We start from the raw sequence: 22,875 nt of genomic DNA, 5'->3' as shown, positions 1-22,875 counted from the left end.
AGCACCAGTGGGCAGGTAAGCGTTTTGTCTTCCCCAGGTGTGATCATATGTCCCCCACCCCCGCGTGTCTCTCCACAGATCTGCTCTACAAGCCTGTGGACCGGGTGACAAGGAGCACACTAGTCCTGCACGTGAGTCCCATCATAGAGCATGACAGCTGCCTCCCCAAGGTGGCCTGGGTCCTCTCCTTGTCCTCAGGCCAGCTGAAGAAGGCCTCTTCACCCGAGTCTCCCTTGGGTCCCCTGTCTGGAGGTTGATGCTGGTTTTTTGCCCTCCTCCTCACCTGTGTCCAGCCGTTCCATTACCACACAGAATTATTGAGGATGCAGGACCTCCCTGGAGCTTGCTGGGAAACAGGCGCCCCCACTGGGTAGACAGGGAAGGAGCATCCTACCTAACCCACGTGGGCAGAGGTCGTGGGAACACTGTGCGGCAGTGAAGTGTGTGAGCTGAGGTTCCATGGACAACAGGCACAGTTGGGGCGGTAGGCTGGTGACCCACTGCCCGGATGCTTTCCTACACTGAGAAGCAAAACCAGAAAATAGAAGCAGCTCTGGTCTTGCTGCCCAGGGAAACCCTGTTCATAGCATGCCTGCTTACAAATTCCAGGCACATATTTTGTTTAATGGGCCACAATTCACAAGAATTCCGTGACGCTTTTCTTTTCTTCCCCTCCCACTGAGTCCCCCACTAGAGGACTTGTTGATCATGAACTAACATGTGTGAACATCTTTTTTAATTACTTAGAAGATGTCATGTTGCAAGTGTTCACACCACTTTTTCCCCTTTGTGCATTTTATGTATACAAGTACTTTGCCTACATATACATTTGTACACCAGAAGAGGGCATCAGACTCTTGTGAGCTGCCATGTGGGTGTTGGGAATTGAACTCAGGACCTTCAGAAGAGCAGTGAGTACTCTTAACCACTGAACCATCTCTCCATCCCCTACTTTTTTTCCTTTTAATAGTGTATATGGAGATTATTATTTCATTTTGGTCCAGGCAGCTTTGCCTCATTTTTTTTAGCTCATTTTTTTTTTTGAGGGTTTTGCTCTATAGCCTAAGCTGAACCTGAACTCGTGGTTCTTCTGCCTCAACTTCTCAAATCCTGGGATCATAGACATGTGCTACCATACTCGGCTTTATTATTCTTTGTCATGCTCTAATTGTTTTGGGGGATGAGGCTGGAGAGATGGCTCAGCAGTTAAGACTGTGTACTGCTCTCCCAGGGGACCTTAAGTTTTATTCTCGGTACCTACATCAGGTGACTCACAATCACCTTCAACTCCAGTTCCAGGGGGATGATGCCTCTGAGCTCTGAGGGCTGGAGCTATCAGGGTGACAGATCTTGAAGCAGCCAGTCACATCCCCAGTCAAGAGCAGAAATAGGATAAATGTGTGCACTGTTCACAATTGGCTTTCTCCACTCTTACACAATTCATAATGCCCTGACTAGGGAATAGCACCCTCCACAGTGGACAGGTCTCCACTTAAGCAAATATACTCAAGATAATTCCCCACAGGTATGCCTCCAAGCCATCCTGCGCTAGACAGTTCCTCATTTAGGCTGTCTTTCTAGATGATTCTAGGATTGTGAAATAGTAACAGTTCGGAGTTTCTGGCCAGGTAGCCCATCCATGTAACTCTCTTGAGATGCTGCCATCTGCCTGTGGCTGTGATTGGTTCAGATCTCAGGCCTGTGTGTAGTAAAGCATCCTGGTGGAGAACACCAGAGCCCCTAGGAGTGGTGGGAGCGAGGGGTGGACCTACTCCCTAGCTTCTCTTTGTAGTTGGGATTAGGAGTTGAAAGGGTTTTGTTTCTGTGAATCAGGGAGCTACTCGCCATGGGCAAAAAACAAATTGCCCTTATGGTATATAAATTATTAATACCCATGTCTGGGCTTTGGGAGCAGTGGGCCTGCAGCTCTGAATTGCACCCAGTGTGCGTGTATGGTTTTACACAGCGTTCTGTGCCGATGCTATTCTGACTAACTCTGGTCTTCCCGCCTGGGCCAGGACTTGCTAAAGCACACTCCGTCCAGCCATCCTGACCATTCCCTGCTGCAGGATGCCCTCCGCATCTCACAGAACTTCCTGTCCAGTATCAATGAGGAGATCACACCCCGGCGGCAGTCCATGACCGTGAAGAAAGGAGAGGTGAGCATAGCTGAGCGCGGCACCCTTGATCTCAGGCACAGAGGCTGAGCGCGGCACCCTCGATCTCAGGCACAGAGAGTCACTTGCTGGTCCTTAGCAGATGGCTCAGCACAGCACAGGATACATATGGCCCTTGGGGAATCCATGACTTCGGGTACAGCAGGACATCAGGGTAAAGTCAAAAGGGTGATCCTGTGTCACATCAGCCATTGTCACCATCCCTCATTCAGCCTTCTTTCTGTTTTCTATTTCTGTTGAGTGAGGCCTGAAACATATCTCATCGTTTTCCTCATACTCCACCAGCCCAGGTCCCCACCCAAAGCAACAATGAGCAGGAAGACAGCATCTTGTTTGCCTGGACCTGTCTCTTGATGGTCTTTTCTCAAAAACCTGCCAACACTAGATGTACGGGTTTAAATGTAGGACAGGGACGGATCCACAATTTTGGGGGACATGAATCTGGCTAAGGAAGTTGATATCTGTAGCACAGAGCTCCCCTTCTCCCTGTGCTGGCCACGGATGGAGATTCTGTTTCTGTGAGTCATCAGTAAGCAGCCTGTGCTCCTGACCGCCTCTGACTGGTGAGGACAGCGGAGGGCCAGGGCCAGGAGCTGGAATCTAACATCCTGTGTCAGAAGGGGTGTTAGAGTTGGGGGAGCTGCCCTCTCGTCTCTGGAGTCTTGTACCCAGACAGGAGCTGTCAGACCCACGCAGGTTATGGTAAGGTCATGCCACTGACCGCAGCTGCCTCTGAGAACCACTTCTTCCTCCTCTGGCTCATGTGCCAGGTGCCTGGGGACATTTCTTTCCTTATTCCATACAGTGACAGGCAGGCTGCTCTTGGCTCTCATCCTCCATGTCTCTTTCTGGGAAGAGCTGTCCTACATGTTGAGTTGAAAGTACTTAGCCACGGTCTAATTGGGCTTAATTGCGAATGAGGCTCCTGGTCATATCTCTCTTGGTGGGCCTGACCCAGGAGGAGCTGGGGAAGAGAAGGAGCTGTCCTTTGGGCTTTGGAATAAAGCCAACTTGGGCTCCATCCCAGTATCCTGAGGGCTGCTCCTAAGCATCCCGGTACCCATAGCTTCTCCGTTCTAGGCCCGTTCTTTGTCTCTACAGTAGGGTAGGGGCATAACTCACCTCCCTGGGCCCCTGGGCCTCAAAGGGATGCAATTTATGGGAAAAGCAGTAAATGACAGCACCCTGGCCCTGTGTGTCCACTCTTCTGTTGTCGTTAACTCCATTGAAGGCAAAAGAGGTGGACCCTAGCTTTACTAGCTGGTAACCCCTGAGGAAAGATACTGAGTGGAGTAGTTTTCCACCTAGGCAGGTGTTCAGTATCTGGCACCTAGGGAAACTAGGAAGCAGGTCTCCTCTACAGTGACACTGGGCCTTGCTATGGTTCTCACGTTGGATAAGAGCGGAGCCTGTGCTCCCCTCAGCAGCCCACTGTATTCGACTTGGTGTCGGATCTGTGCCCGCCAAGATCGCATGTATTGATTGGGTACCTGCTGAGATCACCCATCCCACATGGTGTTTCTGTCCTCTCTTATGCCAACTGTTCCTTTATGACCTGAGAAGCAAACTTTGAACCCCTTATTCCTTGGCCCTGAGTATGGGACCAATTCTACCCCTCTTCCCAGCCCACTGTTTAGGATCCCTTAACAGAAATAGTCCATGTGTTCAGGTCAGCTGCCTTAGGGACTGAGGACTGAGGTGTCACCCGGAAACTAGCAGCTAAGTCCCTACTCCCGCATCTGTCTCAGGTCTGTAGTGTTTAGGGCAGAGTGCTTTAAGGAGGCCGGAGGCTCCCTGTGGAGGAGTTTGCTGATGCTGCCTCTGCTGCTTGTAGGGTCTGCGGGTTTGCAGTCCTGACTTACCCGCTTCATCCAGCACTATCCATTAGTGCCTCGGGGCTTACTAAGCCAGGATGCCTGTTCTTGTGCCCCCTGGTCCCCAGACGTGTGGGGTCCTCATTGTCCTCCCACCCACACAGTGTTTGATGCTGCAGGAAAGGTACTAGAAGGGCAATCTTCAACCAACCCCACTCTGGTCCTCGCCCACTGCTTGCCTCTGAAGCTGACTTGGGCCCCCTCCCCCTTGAGCATCTGTGCTCTCTAAGGACAGTGACCCCTCCACTGGGCCACGGTGGAACTGAAAGTTTTGTCATCTCACATACTGATACTATGAAACCGAGTGGTGACAGGGAGATGCCTTCTGTGCTGAAGATGCTGGTGGGCACCCTTGGTGTTGCTAGCTAGGAAAGAACCCATAAGCATCCCAGCAGGATGAGTCGGGACACTGTGGAAAGTCGCACGTGTGAGCCGTGGGCAGCACCTGATGTCTAGCGTGTCTGCTCTGATCTCTTCACGCTTTTCAGCCAAGTCTCCTGGCTCCAGAGCTGGCCCTTTTTTGGAAGTGTCTGGGCAGCGTTAGAGGTGGTTTCCAAACTGAGCAGCGGCCAGCGGCTGCCCTGGCCGGCCAGAATTCTTACCAGAGCACACCAGGAACTAGCAGGAACTAGGAGGAGTGAGGGCTTGGGATCTCAGCTTTTTGGATCAGAAGATCCTGCAAATGCATTTTCCTTCTAGGCCCTCGGCCTGTGAGCTGGTGGGTGGGTGTGCACTTATTTAGCTGAATTAGCTTCACAGTTAGATAACTAAGTCCCTGCTGCTGGATCATTTCCTCCAAGCAGTGGTGGCCTGTCTGCTCTGAGCTCTGCACTGTGTGCTGCTCGGGCTTGCAAGAGTAGTTGATGATTCCAGTTCTCTGCTGGGGCTTCTAGAGGCCATGGAGGAGGCAGGCAGTGGCTTCTGAAGGCACTATAAGAAGGGACAGAGTTAGTGAAGGCTACGAGGCACGGGGCTCAGGGCATACTAGGCTTTCCTGCCAACGATTAAAAGGAGTTGGGGGCGAAGGGTATACCTCACCTGTAGAGTACTTGCCTATCATGCTTGGAACCTGCGGTTCCGTTGCATGTGTGCGTGCGTGTGTGTGTGTGTGTGTGTGTGTGTGTGTGTGTGTGTGTGTATGCTCACGTGTGCGCACACACGTGGATAATTGATGAATTATCCGCTGGAAACATCAAACCCATTTGCAAGAGGCATTGCAAGGGTGGGGAGCATCAGCACTGAGCACCTGCTAAGTAGTGCTTGCTTGCTGCCATGACGAGGGTGGACATGGACCGCAGAGCCCACAGCCCGAGCAGCAGGCTCAGAGCTTAGAGTGTAGTGCGCTATAGAATATATATGCAGGGGCCTGGATTCAGTCCTGAGTACCCACAAGAGCCCTGTAGCCCCTGAGAGGCCCTGTGGGTATGTTGATTCACTTAATCCTCAAGGAAAAAAAAGGCCACTAAACAGGCTTTTTTTTTTTTTTTTTTTTTTGTCGTCCCCGTCTGTAACACTGGCATGGAACCCAGGGCCTTGTACAAGCTAGGCAAACATTTTGTCCCTGAGCTGTGGTTCAGCCCCAACCCTACCCTACATCTGAGTTTTAAAGACACCGAGATAGAAAGAAAGTAAACAAGCTAGGGTGTAAACATTAAAACCATAACAACGTGCTTCTAAATTTGGTCTTCCCAAAGGAGGCCCCGCACGGGCTGGTTCCCAAGCCATGCCAGGAGACAGGCAGTGAAAGTGGAGGGGATCCTGGTCTGTTTGTGTCGGTTTCTCAGAAGGCAGTGGTGTCCTTTCCAGCTGATATTTCCTACCTGCATGTAGAGGAACACCCGGAGAGTGCCTCCCCCCAAACCATACACACGTCTTCCTCCACTGCTTTGCCCTACAACCTGGGGGCGCAGAAACCTGCGTAGGGGCTCCTGCCAGCACACAGGACGTGTGCACCAACAGCCACACACGGGAACATGCATCTCTCCCCTTCTCCTCTTGGATACAACTCTTGCCATTTTCATAAACAGCCTTCTCTGAGCTACAGACTCCTTGGACCTGGGTCCAGCAAGGTCCTGGGCTGTCTGTCCTTCAGCTCTGTCTTGGGGCGGGGGTGGGGTGGGGCATGCACTGGGTGAGGCTTTGAGTGGATACTTTTTCCCGGGCGCCTGGCCTCATTTAATGTTTTGCACACTGTTGCTGCTAGCGGAGGTGGCTCAGCCTTGACCTTGTCTGTGTGCCCTGGAGAATGGGGGCAGGCGGGATGGGGAGCCAGGGCTGGGTGCCCTGTGCTCCCGGGCCTGTAACCAGACTGATGAGTACTTCTGAGTGAGGTGTCCCCTGGGCAGCCCGAAGCCGTGAGAGTCTGAACTCACTAAGGCCATGTGAGCTGGCCCAGCCAGACCAGACTGGCCAGAATCTGCACAGGAGCCAGGATTCCAGGAAGGGAATGGGGGGAGGCAGCAGGAGTTGAATTTGCAATGAAGGCTTCTTAGCTAATGGTCAGAGGGACAAGGTTACTGTTAGGGCTCCCTTCTCTGCCTCACCCCAGTATTTCCTTATCATAGAGTTCTCCCTGTGTTATCTGTCTTGGACCTGTCTCTCCCCTCCCCTGCGGCTGTTACCAGGGGGAGAAGATGGAGGGTGGGAGAAATGAGAGGGTCTTAGTAGAGTTTCTAGCTAGGCTCCCAGCAGAGTTGAACCCAGGTCTGGCCAACGTGAGCTATGGAGGTGGCATCTGCCCAGAAGCCTAGGGATCTTAACCAGCCTGAGACTCGTGCCTCCAGGCCTGGGACAGTCCTGGACCCGCCCTCCCTCTTCCCACTGCAGTTTTCACCCACCGGGGCTCTCCTCTCTGATTCTCTGATCCTAAGCCTTTTTTCCTGGATAGGCTGTTGTTACGTTTGGGGCCTCACCTGTTGTCCCAAGGCTTGGGCGCCCTCTGCCCTGGCTGTTGAATGTTCTCTTTGGCGGGGGACTGCCCATGCCCTGGGATTCAGAAGCCAGATCTCATGGTGCTTGCACAAGGACAACTCTGATGGGTGTCCCCGCCAGTGACTTTTACACACCCCTGAAACCGCTCTCACAGAATGGGGACCAGGGGTGGTGGGGCCAGCTGGGAAGTGTTGAAGTTGTCATCTGTCCCCTCCCCTCCTCCTCCCCCCACCCGTGACAACGCTGGAGAGGGGTTAAGTAACTGTTGTGATATCAAAAGTGCTTGCCAGAACCAGGCTAAATCTGCCTCTTGGAACCTCTTAAGCCTGCAGGAGATTTGGAGAGCATTCGATGTCAGGGGACTCTTGCCTGAACGCTACAGACCCACAGCTTCTAGGCTGAGCTTAGGGCGCCCTCTGCTGGTTTGAAAGAAATTCAGTTATTTGGAAAGAGAAAAGACTGCCACCTGGTGGTCTGCGATCCTGCTTCTGTGTCCTTATTGAGGAAGCATTTATTGCAGACTTGGGTGTCCCAGAACACTTCCTTATCCCCGCCACAGACCTAGCAATATATATACCTGTCTCTATAATCTACTCTGCATCTCCCACCAACATTTCCTCAGATGTATGCACCATTGGGCTAGGGAGGTGGCTCGTTTGTTAAAGGCTAGGCTCACGCCCCAGAAGACATCCAGAAAGCCTTCTGCCCTGTGGAGGTGTGTGCGAGAGTCCCGGTCTTAGCATGTTGACACCAGCCTATATAAAATAATTGGCTGTTCCACACCAGCAATCAGCTGACCGTCATGAGCTGAGTGCCTATGATGGTGGCGTGTGACCCTCCATGCCAGGGGATGTCAGGGGACCTGTCCAGGCTGCACCCTGCAGAGCGTGGGAATAGAGTTTATGGAGCTGAGACTACAGGCACAGGGAAGCAGGCCCTGTACAGCCCCAGTCCACTGGATGAGAGGAGGGAGCATCCTGCTTCTTGGGGGGTTGGGGATCAACTACACCTCAGGCTGGGGAAGACAGTGGTTTTTGGTTTGGTTTGGTTTTATTGGTTCTGGGGGTTTTGGGGGGGGGTTGTTTGTTTGTTTGTTTGTTTTGGTTTTGTTTTGTTTTTTTGAGACAGGATTTCTCTGGTTCTCCTGGAACTCCCTTTATAGACCAGGCTGGCCTTGAATTCACAGAGACCCATCCACCTGCCTCTTCCTTCTGGGTGCTGGAATTAAAGGTGTGAGCCACCACTGCCCAGCAACAGTAGAATTTGTGTGGAGAGCAGGTGCCCCCCCCCCCAGAAAGCCTTCCTGAAGCCGGATGCGCCCCCCAGGCCAATGAGTAAACTTTCCCTGTGCTTGCAGTGCTGCCTTGGGATGGCCTTTCCGGGGCCATTTTCTCATGTCTGAGTTGGGCTTGGGGTGGCTCACAGTAACAGAACCTCATTCTATCTCTGTCCTCTGCATGACATATCATCTAACCCACATGAGGTGGCTGGCATTGTCTGAACAACTTAATAACTTGTCTTATTGTGCCTGCTTAGCAACTTGTTGGGTTGCACAGGAGAGGTGACTGTCCTTGGCTTGTTGATGGATTGTTGAGTTACAGAAGGCTTGGGACCTGCTGGGAGACTCTCTTCACAGTCCTTCCCTTGTTCTAGTCCCCGCCCACCCGTGTCACACATCCTCATCTCTCTGTTGGCCTTGTTCTTAGTCATTAGTGTCGGGGGAAGGGTTGGAGGTAGGGTTCAGACGTAGGTCCACAGCTTCCTGAAGCCTTTGGCATGAGACCCAGCCCATATTCCCAGCCCTGCTTCTTCTCGAAGAACTCCTGGGCTCATCTTCTTCCTGCTGATTGGCTGCCCAGTCAGTCGCTGGAATATGGTGCCCGTGCCTGAGAACAGTCATGCAACAGGAGCATCCGTCTGTGTGGATGACCTCAGGCCAGCTCCTCAGAGAGGCACCAGTCACCCCAAACTGATGTCCGCCTCTGCCCCATTCTCTGGTGTTCTTCTCTGGGCGAGCATCTAGGCGGGACTCAGAATAATTGGCAGAACAAGAGAGATGCTGGCAGCCCCGATCTCTTAGCACGCAAATAAGATGACTAGAACGTGTTGAAAATAAATGCAGCGGGAGTGTAAATCCCAAAGGAGAGCACTTTCTAGACGGTTTCCTCCTTGCTCCTGCTGAGACAGAGGCCCTGGGCCCCATCTCCCCTCCACACCCATCGCCCTGACCTGCCCCCTGTCCACACTGTGCCCACAGCACCGGCAGCTGCTGAAGGACAGCTTCATGGTGGAGCTGGTGGAGGGGGCCCGCAAGCTGCGCCACATCTTCCTGTTCACCGACCTGCTCCTTTGCACCAAGCTGAAGAAGCAAAGTGGAGGGTGAGTGACCTTGGCCCTGCCCTCACCGCAAGGCTTTGCTGGCTGGGTTTCTGACAGACATGAATAACAATGTAGCCAGACCCCACACACACACTCTTTACATAGTTTCTATTTGGATGTGATGCCAGGCTCAAAGTCAGGGACATCACCAACCATCTGGAGGGGTCATAAGGCAGGGCAGTGACTTGTCTTTGCGTCCTGTAATGAAAGGCAGGAAAGTCTTATCATAAACCATCAGAGAAGCGTCGAGGGCTGCAGGGCTGGGCCAGAAACCCTCCCCTGTCAGCAGATGGTCACTCGGGGGTAGCTGTCCTTCCGTCTTCCCATGCTGCAATGTATTACACGCATCCCCACCGCCACCAGCAAACTGCCCAACGTACACATACACACACGCCACCAGCACCAGAGATTTGCCCAGGTTGGAATGGAGTCAAGAGGTCATGTTAGAACAACCTAGACACGGTGGGGTCTCCTTACATATTTCTGCTGACGTGGGAATGAACTCACTCCACGCAGAAGGGGAGCCTCTGCTGCTGTTCGTCAGTGAAGTGACGCTAACAGGTATACCACGGCCTCTCAACCTCTGCGCCTCTGCACTTCAGTCCCGTCCCGTCAGTGCCTGCTGCCAACTGCAACCTCGCCCGTTTTCAGTCAGCTGAAGGGCCCAGCCGTAGACCTAGGGCTCTCTGCTTCTCAAAAGCAAAGGGAAGTGCAGTCTGTTAACGTTCTCGTCCCTCTCCACCCCAGCAAAACCCAGCAGTATGACTGCAAATGGTACATTCCGCTCACGGACCTCAGCTTCCAGATGGTGGATGAACTGGAGGCTGTGCCCAACATCCCTCTGGTGCCAGACGAGGAACTGGATGCCCTGAAGATCAAAATCTCCCAGATCAAGAGCGACATCCAACGGGAGAAGGTGAGACCGATTTTGGAGAGCTCGTGCCAGGTTCCGTGGAGCCTGAGTACACAGCAGACCCTTGTGTGCAGGCCAAGCAGGGGCTCTCTCGGTCTTGGCCAGGCATCTGTCCCTCCACAGCTGGTCCGCAGGATCTGTGGGGACCCTTGAGAGTTCTCGGCTCCTGGGCATCGGATCATAGCTAGACTCTGGTTGTTTTGAGAGCCTCCAACCAAATTTGAGTTCTCCTACCAAAGTCCCTAGCAACCGAGCCTCAATGGGAGATGAGGCATCCAGCAGGCGTGTTCACGGAGTGTCTATTTTAGGATGCTTACCCCGTCTGTCAAACTGCTCAGTGTCCACTTACCTGACTAGTGACCCTTGCATAGAAGGTTCGTGTTCACTCACAGATCCCCTGTGGCTCTTCTCTGACGTGGTCCAGTTTAAGCCTGCATGGCCATCCCTGGAATGTTGAGAGCCCAGCCTTATACCTACCTCTTACTATGATCTTCTCATCCTCTCCCCGACCCCGTCCTTGCGTTCCAGGAAGATCAGGCCTAGGGAAGCTCCTGATTCTTCTTATGGAGGTTATGAATTTAACCTCTACCACATAGAAAACAAGCCAGGAGATCAGTACTCAACGGTCCTAGGCAAGAAAGGCACCCAAGGATGGGAGGACTGTTTTCCCACCACCCCCAAGTCACACCAAGTAGAAATGAAGTCAGGCAGAGAAAGAGGGCATCCAGGGGACAACTAAGAGACAAGGTCTTGGTGGGTTGTCCATGCTAGTATCCTGGGCCTGAGCAATCCTCTCACCCCACCTTCCATATTTAGAGCTACTGCTAGCTGATGCTCAGGCGGCATCCGTGTGGTATTGTGGCAGGGAGACATGCTTAATCATGGCGGGGGGTGGGGGGGCGGGCAGGGGAGAGGATGGTGCATCCATCCCAATCGGGCTGTAGAGGACTCAGGGCAGACTAGGATGTGGCCCCTCTAGCTGCTTTGAATTACATTCCCCCGAGGTTTGTTTTTTTTTTTCCTGGAGAATTCTTAGAAGGTGTAAAGGTGAGTCTAGGGTTAGTTCGGGCCAGGGGGTGGGGGCTAGCATTAGCCCCAAACAAGCTGTATCATCAGAAGACAGGCTTCTGCTCAAGGACACTCCCTAGATCCCTAGTGAAGTGGATACCACAGAACAAAGGGTCCTCTTCGGGCGGCATGCCCCTTCCTAGATCTCCACGTTGCAAATGTTGCACTTTTAGGGATATGTAGGGAAGCTCTAAAGCTTCAGATAGGGGTGAGCCAAGACCACGGTGGATGTTAAATCATTGATTTATGACCTCTGTAGCATTGTCCCCAAGCAGAGCCAGTGCTGCGTCCTCGGGGCTACTGGGCCCTGCTGCCCACTGATGGTTGTCCCTATCCTACATCATGGGATAGGGATCGGGGCACCAGCTTATGAGAGGCCACAGTCTTCTTTCCAGAGTCAAGTGGCTTCAGGAAAGTTCCACACAGCTCAGGACAAGGAGGGGTTTTCTCATCAGATCATAGTGATGTTCATTCTAATGCGCTAGGACCCTCTCCTTCCCTGACCCCCAACATCCCAGGGGCCTGATGTTAAATGTGACCAAGGCAAGGAGCAGGGTAAAGGTCCCCTAGATCCCACTAACTCCTGAACATTGTCCAGGTTTTGACAAGCTGAAGGCCTAGCCCCTGCTCTTACATAAAGGACTGATTCCTTCAGGAAGGGCTCAGTGAGCACACCCCAAGTTAGTGCTGGGGCTCAACCCCAAGGAAAGGCTGTTCACATCCTCTAAAGGCCACCAGCAACAGCTGACAAAGGGCCTGGACTGTACTGAGCTGACAGATGGGATTCTGTGCTCTGTGAGCCTGGGGGTAAGGCCGGGGAGTGATGGACCACAACTGAGGGGGAGCAGATGGCATTGGTTCCAGATGAAAAAGCAAGACTATGCTCTCTCTGCAGAGAGCAAACAAGGGCAGCAAAGTCATGGAGAGGCTGAGGAAGAAGCTGTCTGAGCAAGAGTCACTGCTGCTCTTAATGTCCCCCAGCATGGCCTTCAGGGTACACAGTCGCAATGGTAAGGTGAGTGCCAGCCGCGGTCCAGACTTCCCCAGCTGCCTGCTGTCTCCAGCTCATGGATGCCTTGTGGCAGCCGTTCTATGGCTCCAGGGAGCTGGGGAGCATTCCCATTCCAAAAGAGACCAGTGCAGCATGACACATGCAGGCACATATCCCTCCGATGGGGCTTTGGGCTAGTCTCCAGCTGAATAACAGCTCCCTCGGCTTCTGCGGCTGGGAAGTGGCAAGGGCTCCAGGGAAGGTGTAGGGGAATGTGACCTCTGGTCCTCAGGTACAGGAACTCTACCTAGGGACCTCCAGGGTCATTGACATTCTCTTCTGGTCTGATTCCTGGTGCCACCTGTAGCCTGGGTCTCTCTATTCTCTCTCTCTCTCTCTCTCTCTCTCTCTCTCTCTCTCTCTCTCTCTCTCTCTCTGTGTGTGTGTGTGTGTGTGTGTGTGTGTGTGTGTGTGTGTGTTCGTGTTCAAGACAGGGTTTTGTGTGATTTATTCTTTTGCACGTGACAGGGAGAGCAGCTGACCAGACTTTGTGAGCCTTGTCTTCTTATGGGCTGGTTGCATAGGTTAGATTCCCATCAGCCCTCACCCTAAAGAACTACCTCATCACCCCTCCCTCCATGTCCTTAAGCCGCACCCCCTCTGCCAGAGTCATGCCCTTAACCCCAGGCATTTCGGGTAGGCTTATGCCGGACACAGGCCTATACTGTGTAGAGTGTACAAAAAGTGGTCAGTTTGGCTGCGGGAGAAAAGTGTGTCTCTCCGACTCTAGGGTCTGCTCTTCTTTTCCCTCTCTGCAGAGTTACACATTCCTGATCTCCTCCGACTATGAGCGAGCCGAGTGGCGAGAGAGCATCCGGGAGCAGCAGAAGAAATGTGAGTGGACCCTGTACCCAGAGAACTCGGCCTTCAGCCACCAGGGTGGGTGGGTGGGTGGACGGACGGATGGCTACTCAGTGGACAGTTCTCAATCTTCTAACGCTTCTCCTTTCCCCTGTTTCTCTGCTCTACTCTTCTTTTCAGGGGGGCTTTAGACTGGGAAGGGGGGATGTTGCATGGAACCCGGCCTAATTCAGAACATTAGAGGAACTGCCCAGCCGTATCGTGCTCTCCCAGTGCTCGCCCAGCCAATATGCCCTTTGATCTTCCTAGCTGTCTGTTCACACACCATCTGCCCTTCTCACCTGTCCCGGCCAGGCCTTTATGGCCTAATCCTTGGGCCTGTTCACCAGTTACTGTCAGACCCCCTGGGGCTCCATTGCCCTCCCTCTCCAGGTAGTGAAGAAGGAGCCGTTGCCTGGACTTACCTCAGGAACCACACCGTAATGGCCCCCCTGTTGCTCACCTCCAAACAAGACTCTTCATCCTCCCTGTAATGACTCCTTCCTTCTCTAGGCACTTCCCTCTGTCCGTGGGTTTTTTTTCTCTCTCTGAAATTGCAAGCTACACTCCAGGTCCTGGGACAGTGTTGGGAACATAATGGTAGACCTCACCCACAAGTCCTTGGCCTGCAGCGGCCCAACACCCCATTTTCCAAGAACTGCGTCCTCAGAGAGATCAGCAGCTCCTGCTGAAACAGGAGTTGGGGTTCAGTTTCTGCAGATACAGCTGGGGGGCTCTGCACGCCTCTGACCCCTTCTGAGTTCCTGTCTCTTAGACACATCATTTATGCTGAGCTAAGACCACTTTTTCCTTTCAGTGCCTGTATGGCCTAGGAGAGACCAAGGGCTTATGTTCCAGGGATTCTTGGCCTAACATGGGATCCAAACCATTTCCAGTATGGCAGCATCTGTCCCTGCTCCAAGTGGTGTCCAGAAATAAACCCCTTTGCTTCAGGTGACTGGGAGACATCATCCACCATGGCAGAGTGAAGGACAAGAGCTACACGGATGTTTGTCTGGGGAGACCTACCAGGGAGATGCTTCCAGACCAATCTGTCTATTCCAGCCTGCCTTGTGGCATTGTGCCTGGGTGGCAAGAGAACACATGTGAACATGAGTTATCAGCAGCATTGCCGATCCTCTCAGGGGCCCATGGGCCTGGGCTCTTCAGGGCTTTGCATTGCCCTGTGCTATCCCCGCATTTCACCTGGGAGTCAGCAAGGCCCAGGGGGCCTTTCTGACCTTCCTGCCTCAGTGTGTCGAGAGGGTCACTTGAGAGGGCCAGTATGGACTGACTTGTCCCCGTGCCTGCTCTGCCCCTTCAGGTTTCAAAAGTTTCTCTCTGACGTCGGTGGAGCTGCAAATGCTGACCAACTCATGCGTGAAACTTCAGACTGTTCATCACATTCCACTGACCATCAACAAAGAGGGTAAGGCTGGGATCCTGGGCTCCGGGTTGATCTGGTAGGAGCGGTTTCAGCTCCTGGGCATCGGGCTGATCTCTTAGGAGCAGTGTCAGCTCCTGGGCACCGGGCTGATCTCTTAGGAGCAGTTTTTCCCCTTGAAGCCACTGCCGGACAGTTGTAAAAACTGACCATGGGCTTTGTCCCTAGCCATAAGGTTTGTGACAGCTGGCCAGACTGTCCGTACAGTGGGTGTGAACCCTGAGCAGCACTGAAACCATGGCAAGTTTTGTGTTCGCTGCTGTCCGTGTGCACACGAACTCAGTTAACACACACGGGCGTGTATTCAAGCACATGTGTTCCGCTCATGCCCGTGTCACCCCAACCCCCTCTCCTGTCTTTGGAACTTTGTTTTGGTCACCAGTTTGCCTGCGTTTTGAACCCAGCTAGATCCTAAAATACTAAATGCAGCATCCATAGTGGGTACCCACTGTCTGTGATACTACCTCCCCCTGCTGGACCAACCAGTCACCTTACCCTCCCGTGCTGGGAAGGCAGAAAGTTGACCTCTATGGTCTCTCATGCAGATGATGAGTCTCCTGGGCTCTACGGCTTCCTGAATGTCATCGTCCACTCAGCCACCGGGTTTAAGCAGAGTTCAAGTAAGTGGCTTAGGGAGGGAGGTGGTGGAGCCTGTAAGTAAGCTTTCCTAGGAACGCTGTGCAGGTCCACCAGAGGTGCACTGTTCCGTGTGGGACCCTGCTGGATGAAGCCTGCTGGGGATGGGATTGTTTTCTCAGCTTTTCCCCTGTCTCAGAGAACGGAGAATGCATACAGATGAGCTGCCACCTGCTGGCAGGTCTTTTAATTACCGGGTCTGGAATTTGAGCCCGAAGCCTGATGGCAGCAAGATGCCGGGGAGCCTAAGGTCCAATTCAGGGAACTGTAGGCGGTGGTCCCCAAGCCTGGCAGCAGAGCAGATTTAGCTGGTTCGAGACCACCCTTTCTCTCCCAGCGAGCTGCTCTGGCTGTCTAAGGGCGGCCACACTGCATCTTCCCATCTCCTCACCTAGGTAGGTCCTCCCAGCCCTCAGACCCGTGGTACTGAAGAGCAAGTAGAGTTTTGACCCTCTCCACACTGCTGCAGAACAGGAAGCCTCAACAAATTCTGGAATGGGTCCGATAAAGGACTTGCATCTAGAATATACAAGGAACTCTTAAAAACTGAGCACTAGGAAGATGCAGTTTCAAACATTTTGTTTTTAAACGAGCCGTGGGCTGGTGAGATGGCTCAGTGGGTGGAAGAGCCTCCCGTGCAAGTCTGGCCACTGGAGCCCACGATGAAAGGAGAGAACCTCCTAGAAGCTGTCCTCTGCCTTCCCCACATGCACCGTGAGCACACAAAGACATCCGCTCACACACGTCATGCATACACATACACAACGCATGCATGCATACACGCTCACTTGCGTGTGCACATGCGCACAAAAACAACAATGCTAATTTTTTTGACATGAAAAAGATTTGAATAGAAAACACCTCACCAAAGGAATAGTACATAGCTAGTAAGTACATGGGAAAAAAATGCTTGTCATGTTAGAAAAATGAGACTTAAAACCACTTTGAGATATTTGTTCATACACCCTGAGTCAGTGATCCTCGGAAAGATGCGCACTCGGGCTGGAAGTGTAGCTCAGTGGTAGATCTCCTCACTGGGATGAATGGGGCTCTGTCTATCTCAGATGTAAAATGCATTAAGTCCTAGTTCAAAAAAATCCCCATAGTTTTTTAAAATGTCAACCCTGCTTAAAAGCCTCAAGTCTCATCTTATCTGAACTCCTATAAAACAAAAACAAGTTCCATGTTTCCGACATAAAATGGCACAGAATAAACATTCTCATAGCCAAAGGCCTAAATGGGAGCTATCAAGGAAAGATCGAGATAAAGCGAACTTCAGCAGGGCAAACACTAAAGCCTGCAGTTTTGTGTCCAACATCTTTGACTCATGATAGACCTCTCTGAACTCGAGAGGATTGGGTAGCCTCTCTGCCCAGCTCTGCCACCTGCAGCCCCTCTCTTTTGCCGTAAATTCTCCACAGCTACAGTTTTCCTTGGTGGCTCTCCATGGTCCTGACATCTTCACCCTGCTGGGTCTCCAATGCAACTTAACCTTTACCTGCACAGCTTCACCCGGTGGCCTCTTGAGGCCTCCTCGAAGAGACTCCACCTCTCTTATACATTGTCTGGCCCAAGTTGCTCTCTGGAACCGCTGTGCAAGATTCCGTGACCTTCTCAGTCTTATATCTTTCATGTCTATAAAATCAGTAATGCCATGGGGACAGTATTACCAGGTTGCCAGCCTGGGATGGAGTCTGGACCCCTGCACTGCATCTGTCCCAGCTTCCCTGAGCTGACCTGGGGAAACACTTCCCCAGCCAGTGACTTTGCAGGATCAGGGAACCCTTCAACTGCACCCTCGGTTCAGACTTTCTCCTTTCAAATGAATTTGTATCTTCACACTGGAGACTTTGGGGGTTGGGGTCTTGATTCTGTCCCAGTTGAAAGCACAGGTTTGTCTTTAACAATTACTGCTACATGGTCCCTCTTGGGTGCTGGCTACAGCTATCAACTTGTTTAAGTTCCCTTCCTTAACTGCTCGTGTTTTACGTCTGGATAGGAACCGTGGGCAATAGCCGCGCCACAGCCTGGATGTCATCTCTCCTTGAAACTTCTTCCACGAAGCAAATTAGTCCATTATTTTTAAAATTCAGCCTCACTCAAGTTCTCAGGAGATGGGCAAAATGAGGCCCGATTATTTGCCAGAATATAACCAGAATGACCTCTGAAGCCTGCTGAGGTCGCCTCCACCATCCCAATGTCTCTCGGTCTTCTGGTCCTCCAAACTCACACCAGACTAGTTCCTTCAACTCTGCTCATGGCATTCAAGGGCATTTCTAACCCAGAGTTCCAGGCACTCCACGTTCCTCCAACAAACCAATTCCAAAGTCCTGGAACCAAAGCCCTACTTACCACAGCAACACCCTGCTTGTGGTACCAAGTCCCTGTCTCTCCCCCCCTCTCGTTGTTGTTGTTGTGACAAATATCCCAACAGAGGCAGCTTAAGGAGAAAGGGCTAATTCTGGTTCCAGGGTATTATCCATCATGGTGGGGAAGTCATGGAGGCAGAAGGCAGCTAGTCTAGTCACATGGCACCCAGTCAGTGGGAGGGGGGGATACATAAGCTAGCTTGCTTTCTCTTCTTCACCAGCCTGTGGAATGGAACCACCCACATTCAGGCTGGGTCTTTACATCTCAATTAACCTAGTATAGATAATCTCTCACAGCAGTCTGTTTGCAAAGATTCGCCATATGTTTGTTCCATGAGCATCTTCCCCCGCCCCTTGCCAGGCCTACCCCCAAGACTCATCCAGTAACAGACCAACGATGCCCAAGCTGCCTTTCTAACTCTCGGCCTCTCTCTCCTGACCAACTGTGTTCATTTATATCTGATATTTTACTCTTTAAACTTCAGATTCCCAAGCCAAGGGTATCACTTGCAGCCTCTGTTCCACTGTGAGACTCCTTGCCATCAGTCCGGGGCTGTTCTCCATCAGTGTCTTAATCTGTATTCATCTGGACTCTTGACACTCGACTCACTGATAGCTGTCCTGTTCCACCGTACGGTCCCCTTGCCCTGTCAGTCAGATGTCATTATTCATTGCAGCATCATCTTGGTCCATATGCATGTAGGTCTTTGACGTGGCCTTCTCGATTCCCACTGCCAGGCCTCCCTTACTCCTCATCGAGGACTCCCCTAAAATGCAGGACCCCTTCCTGTCATTTACCACTTACACTTGGTCCAACAAGTACCCCTGCTTCTCATCTTTCTCAGCCCTGCACTGGTGCGAAACTTCCCGTGCTCTAGCTCTGTTTCGTGAAGTTCCTGTCAGGGTCTGCTCAGACCCTCGGAGCTCCCCCTAGGCTCCCGTTTCCACCCTTTGTTACTCCCAGGGTAGGAGACATCTGCTGTGGCCTCTCCACAATGCAACGCTCAACCCACCCTGGCTTCCAAGGCCACATCCACCTTTTCCCCTGCACACCCAGCATAGGTCCCCCGTCCCAGCAGGGGCTTTAGCAGACTATTGCCGAGTGCTGTGGATGTGGGTGTTTTGAGAAGTTCTGTGTCCCAGCACCTCTGGCTGGCCCAGGGGTATTGCCTGAGGGGCCAGTGTTTGTGTCAGCCACCGTTTGGGTTACCTTAAGAAGGAAATTTTCCCCCTGACGTAATGATACCTGCTCTGACACAAGCTAGCAATACAGAAGACCCGTCACCCTCACCCTGTCCCTTTCTCCCAGATCTATACTGCACCCTGGAGGTGGACTCCTTCGGGTATTTTGTGAACAAAGCGAAGACCCGCGTCTACAGGGACACGACTGAGCCAAACTGGAACGAGGTGAGGAGCCGGCCCCCACCAGGATGTTTTCCATGGATCTTAATCTCCGGGGGATCCCCGAGGGCTTCCCCCATGCGGTTGCCAGCATTCCTGGAATCTCCTAGAGGTTGGGGGGGGGGGCTGTATGATACAGCCAAGAGATTTTATCTCTGTGTTCCTGAGACTCTTACCCACCCACGCCCAGGAGAGGAATAACCCATTTCTCCAGAGAAGCGTTTTGAAAGAATACTTTAAAAGGCTTTTGAATCCTGCTATAGCCTATTGTATAGTTGTTAGGTTTCTGGCTTGCCTTTTTCCTCCGAAACTGAAATGAACTCCTGGGACTATTCTGGCTTCCGGAGTTCTTAGGCCCTGCTTGCCAAGGTTGTGGGCCTGGCTCCCTGAGCCTCCCTGTTCTGTTTCCAAGGGTCCCGTGTGCTTGTCTTGAGGTACTAGCTTGGCCTAGTCTGTTGGCTGTACTCCCCAACTGTGGGCCTTTGGCGTGGCATGATCGCACAGAAGCATGAAGTTGTCAGACTCTGAGTTACCCGCTCTGGTCTCCGCAGTTGCCGTGACCCTAAACAGCCTTGATTTAGTTGGCACAGGTGGAATAGCCAAGCTACAGAGCTGCCTCCCACCCCTTGCGCACCAAGGAGTAAACCATAAAATACCAGGCAGCTTGGTCTCATCTACCTTGGTCATGTGATGAACGGTGTCACCGTGCGACCAGATCCCTGGTCTTGCTTCATTGCGTCCCCTCATCGTCTGTCCATTATACATGTTGTCTAAGTAGGACAAGGACACAAGGGGCCCAGTAGTTACCTCTCAACTCCTCAGGACAAAAAGGCCAAATATAATCTATGATAGTGGCAGAATAAAACCACATGAGGCTTGCTTGGTGATACATTCTTGCGGTCCCAGTACATAGGAGGTAGAAGCAGGAGAATTGCCTGGCTTTCAAGACTAGCCTGGGCACATAGTGAATATCAGGCCAGCTCCATCTTTAAAAAAAAAAAGCCACATGAGACCCATTGTAAATGGCTTTCAGAAAATAAGGGGACTGGGGGATTGTGACACCCCACAGAGGCAACAAAGATGGATTCTAGGTAGGTTGCAAAAGGCCTAGGTAGGCATAATGGGGAGTCTAGGTCACCTGATGTGTGCCTGCAGGTCATAGAGGGAATTCACATACTCCTAATACAACTTCCCAAAAATAGCTGCTATGCCCAGCTAGAGTCATGCATGCCCAGCTAGAGCCATGCATGCATAAGCATGGATGGAAAATGCAGAATTCCCTAGAGACTCTGAAGGTTGATAGAGGAGCAAGTTAACTCCACATTAAGTGGCAAAGCTCAGAGGACCATTGCAAAGCCCTCTGGCCCTTCCATGGATTATGGTTTTTTAAAGAGAATGTACGGAAGCCAGAACTTGCACTTGCTGAACACTGAATTGTACCCCTAGCTTCGGTTTTATTCTTCCGTCTTAGTGTGACAGCAGAATTAAGAGGAAGGGCAGAAATTCCCACAGACTGCCCGCTATTTCAGTCTTATACAATGTAATCTACCTGCATCGCACACCCATCATCGCCCAAAGGCTACAGTTAGCGGTAGATGTACATGCTGTGGTGTAGTAATATGGAGCGGCGGGGCTGCGTCCCCAACACCCCAGCCGCCTGCTCGGCTAGCTTGTGCCCCGAAATAATTACACGGACACTGTATTCTTTTAAACACTGCTTGACCCATCTCTATCTAGCCTCTTCTAGGCTAACTCTCGCACCTGGACTAGCCCATTTCTTATCATCTGTATAGCACCGGTCTTACCGGGAAGATTCTAGCCTAAGTCCATCCTGGGTCGGAGCTTCATAGCGTGCGTCTTCCCTGGAGCAGGTAGCATGGCGTCTCTCTGAAGGCGTCTGCTCCCGAGAGGAGAGCTGTCGAGTCTGACCTCACTTCCTCTTCCTCCCAGTGTTCTGTTCTGTTTACTCCACCCACCTAAGGGTGGGCCTATCCAATGGGCCTAGCAGTTTCTTTATTGCTTAGCCAATGAAATCAACAGATTGATATATGACACTCCCACATCACTGTGGGTTTTCACAGATAAATGATGATATGTAGCGCCACTCCAGCACTACCCAGAACAGCTTCACGGCCCTGAAAATGAACTCACTTCACAGGCCGTTACCACCCAAAGTTATCAAACCCTGTCTCTAACAATCACCCCGAGATTCTGACGCCGCTGGTATTAAGACCACTCTTTGGAGACAGATGCCATTGTGCCGAGTTTGAGTTAGGTTTTAAAAGGCTTCTAGAAACTGGGTGGTGGTGGCGTATGCCTTTAATCCCAGCACTTGGAAGGCAGAAGCAGGCATATCTCTATAAGTCTGAGGCTAGCCTGGTCGACAAGAGCTAGTTCCAGGACAGGCTCCAAAGGTACAGAGAAACTCTGTCTTGAAAAAACAAACAAACAAAGGCTTCCAGAAACTTCCAATGAGAGACCCACAGTGTAGTGACAGCATTGTCCACAGGAATGCTCACAAGGATCCCAGGACCAAGGGAGGAGAGTTATGTAAGGTCTGGGTCCTCCTGGGGCAGCAGGGGTACCATTGTTGTTAAACCGTGGTTCAGACATGATGTTGATCCTGCCACATTCTTGGTTGGACCTGCTTGTTTGTGGATAACGTTCTTTCTTTTGGGGAACCACAGGAGTTCGAGATAGAGCTGGAAGGCTCCCAGACCCTGCGGATACTGTGCTATGAAAAGTGTTACAACAAGATGAAGATCACCAAGGAGGATGGCGAGAGCACAGACAAGCTCATGGGGAAAGGTCAGCTGCAGGTGAGCCCACACCCCTGGATGGGATGCTTTACGGCCTTTTCCATGTGAGGCTGCTAAAACAGCCTAACTCCTGGGATGGAGGATAGCGAGCCCAGTCATGGGTCCTTCCTTCTTTTCTCTCTGTCTGTTATATCACACTGTCTTGTTCCCCCAAGAGTTTCTGTCAGACTTGTTCTTGCAGCTGAAGCCGTAACTTCTCTGACGGTTCTAGCAGCCCACAAGCACTTGAAAGCCTGTGTTCATTCGGATTGCAGCCCGTGCTTTCTCATGGTGCTTACAGCAGATCTTTTCTTAGAAGGGAGTGAACCCAGGACCTTGCGTATGCTAAGCAAGTGTTCTACCACTGTTCTACAACCCTGTCCCTTCCTTGTGTTAGTCAGAGGCAGAGTCCTACTGACTTGTGTAGGCAGGCCTGAACTCACCTACAGGCTGACTGTCTCAGACTTTTCAGTGGATGGGATCTGGTGTGCGCTACACCCAGCTGCAGCAAATCTTGAAGAATGATCATTTGACGTTCAAGGAGACACCTTCCCAACTATTTCCGGCCCTCTGATGAGCAGTACTGTCTGGAACTTGTTGGGGCTCCAGTTCCCTTCTCCCTCTTGGTATCTGCCCACAACCCAGGCTTTCTTCGTGTATATCCCAGACCCTGGTACCCTCTTGAAGCTCCTGTTACCCAGCCTCACTCAGGGGTGATCCCAAGGATCCTTCATGGTTTCATCAAGTACAGTAAAGAGAAATTCAGGCCCCACTGGTCGTCCTGAACCTCTGGAATCTTGGGAATGGCTGGATTTGAACCAGGACCTCTGAGTACCACCACTGGAAAACTAGGGATCTCAGTAGGAAGAGAGCAGAGCTGCTGTACCAAACCAAGCTTCTTTGGCACCCCCTTGCTGTGATGCTGCCATATAAACAAAATGTTTCTTGATGCATTTGTTTGGGGGGGGGCAGTCTTGAGTGCCCTGCAACCAGA

General features: G+C 51.9%; 1 protein-coding gene across 1 annotated transcript in view; it reads left to right on the top strand.

Moving 5' to 3' along the window:
- Bcr (BCR activator of RhoGEF and GTPase) overlaps positions 1-22,875 on the top strand; it is a 114,621-nt gene that overhangs the window by 76,630 nt on the left and 15,116 nt on the right. Inside the window, exons 7-16 of the mRNA XM_075979985.1 lie at positions 79-131; positions 2,019-2,159; positions 9,240-9,361; positions 10,109-10,277; positions 12,238-12,357; positions 13,152-13,227; positions 14,558-14,662; positions 15,223-15,297; positions 18,992-19,089; positions 21,771-21,902. Coding sequence (XP_075836100.1) covers positions 79-131; positions 2,019-2,159; positions 9,240-9,361; positions 10,109-10,277; positions 12,238-12,357; positions 13,152-13,227; positions 14,558-14,662; positions 15,223-15,297; positions 18,992-19,089; positions 21,771-21,902 — 1,091 coding nt within the window. The remainder of the gene's footprint in view (positions 1-78; positions 132-2,018; positions 2,160-9,239; positions 9,362-10,108; positions 10,278-12,237; positions 12,358-13,151; positions 13,228-14,557; positions 14,663-15,222; positions 15,298-18,991; positions 19,090-21,770; positions 21,903-22,875) is intronic.

The sequence above is a fragment of the Microtus pennsylvanicus genome, chromosome 7, assembly GCF_037038515.1.
Source record: "Microtus pennsylvanicus isolate mMicPen1 chromosome 7, mMicPen1.hap1, whole genome shotgun sequence".
NCBI lineage: Eukaryota > Metazoa > Chordata > Mammalia > Rodentia > Cricetidae > Microtus > Microtus pennsylvanicus.
This window is presented reverse-complemented; position numbering and strand designations above follow the sequence as displayed.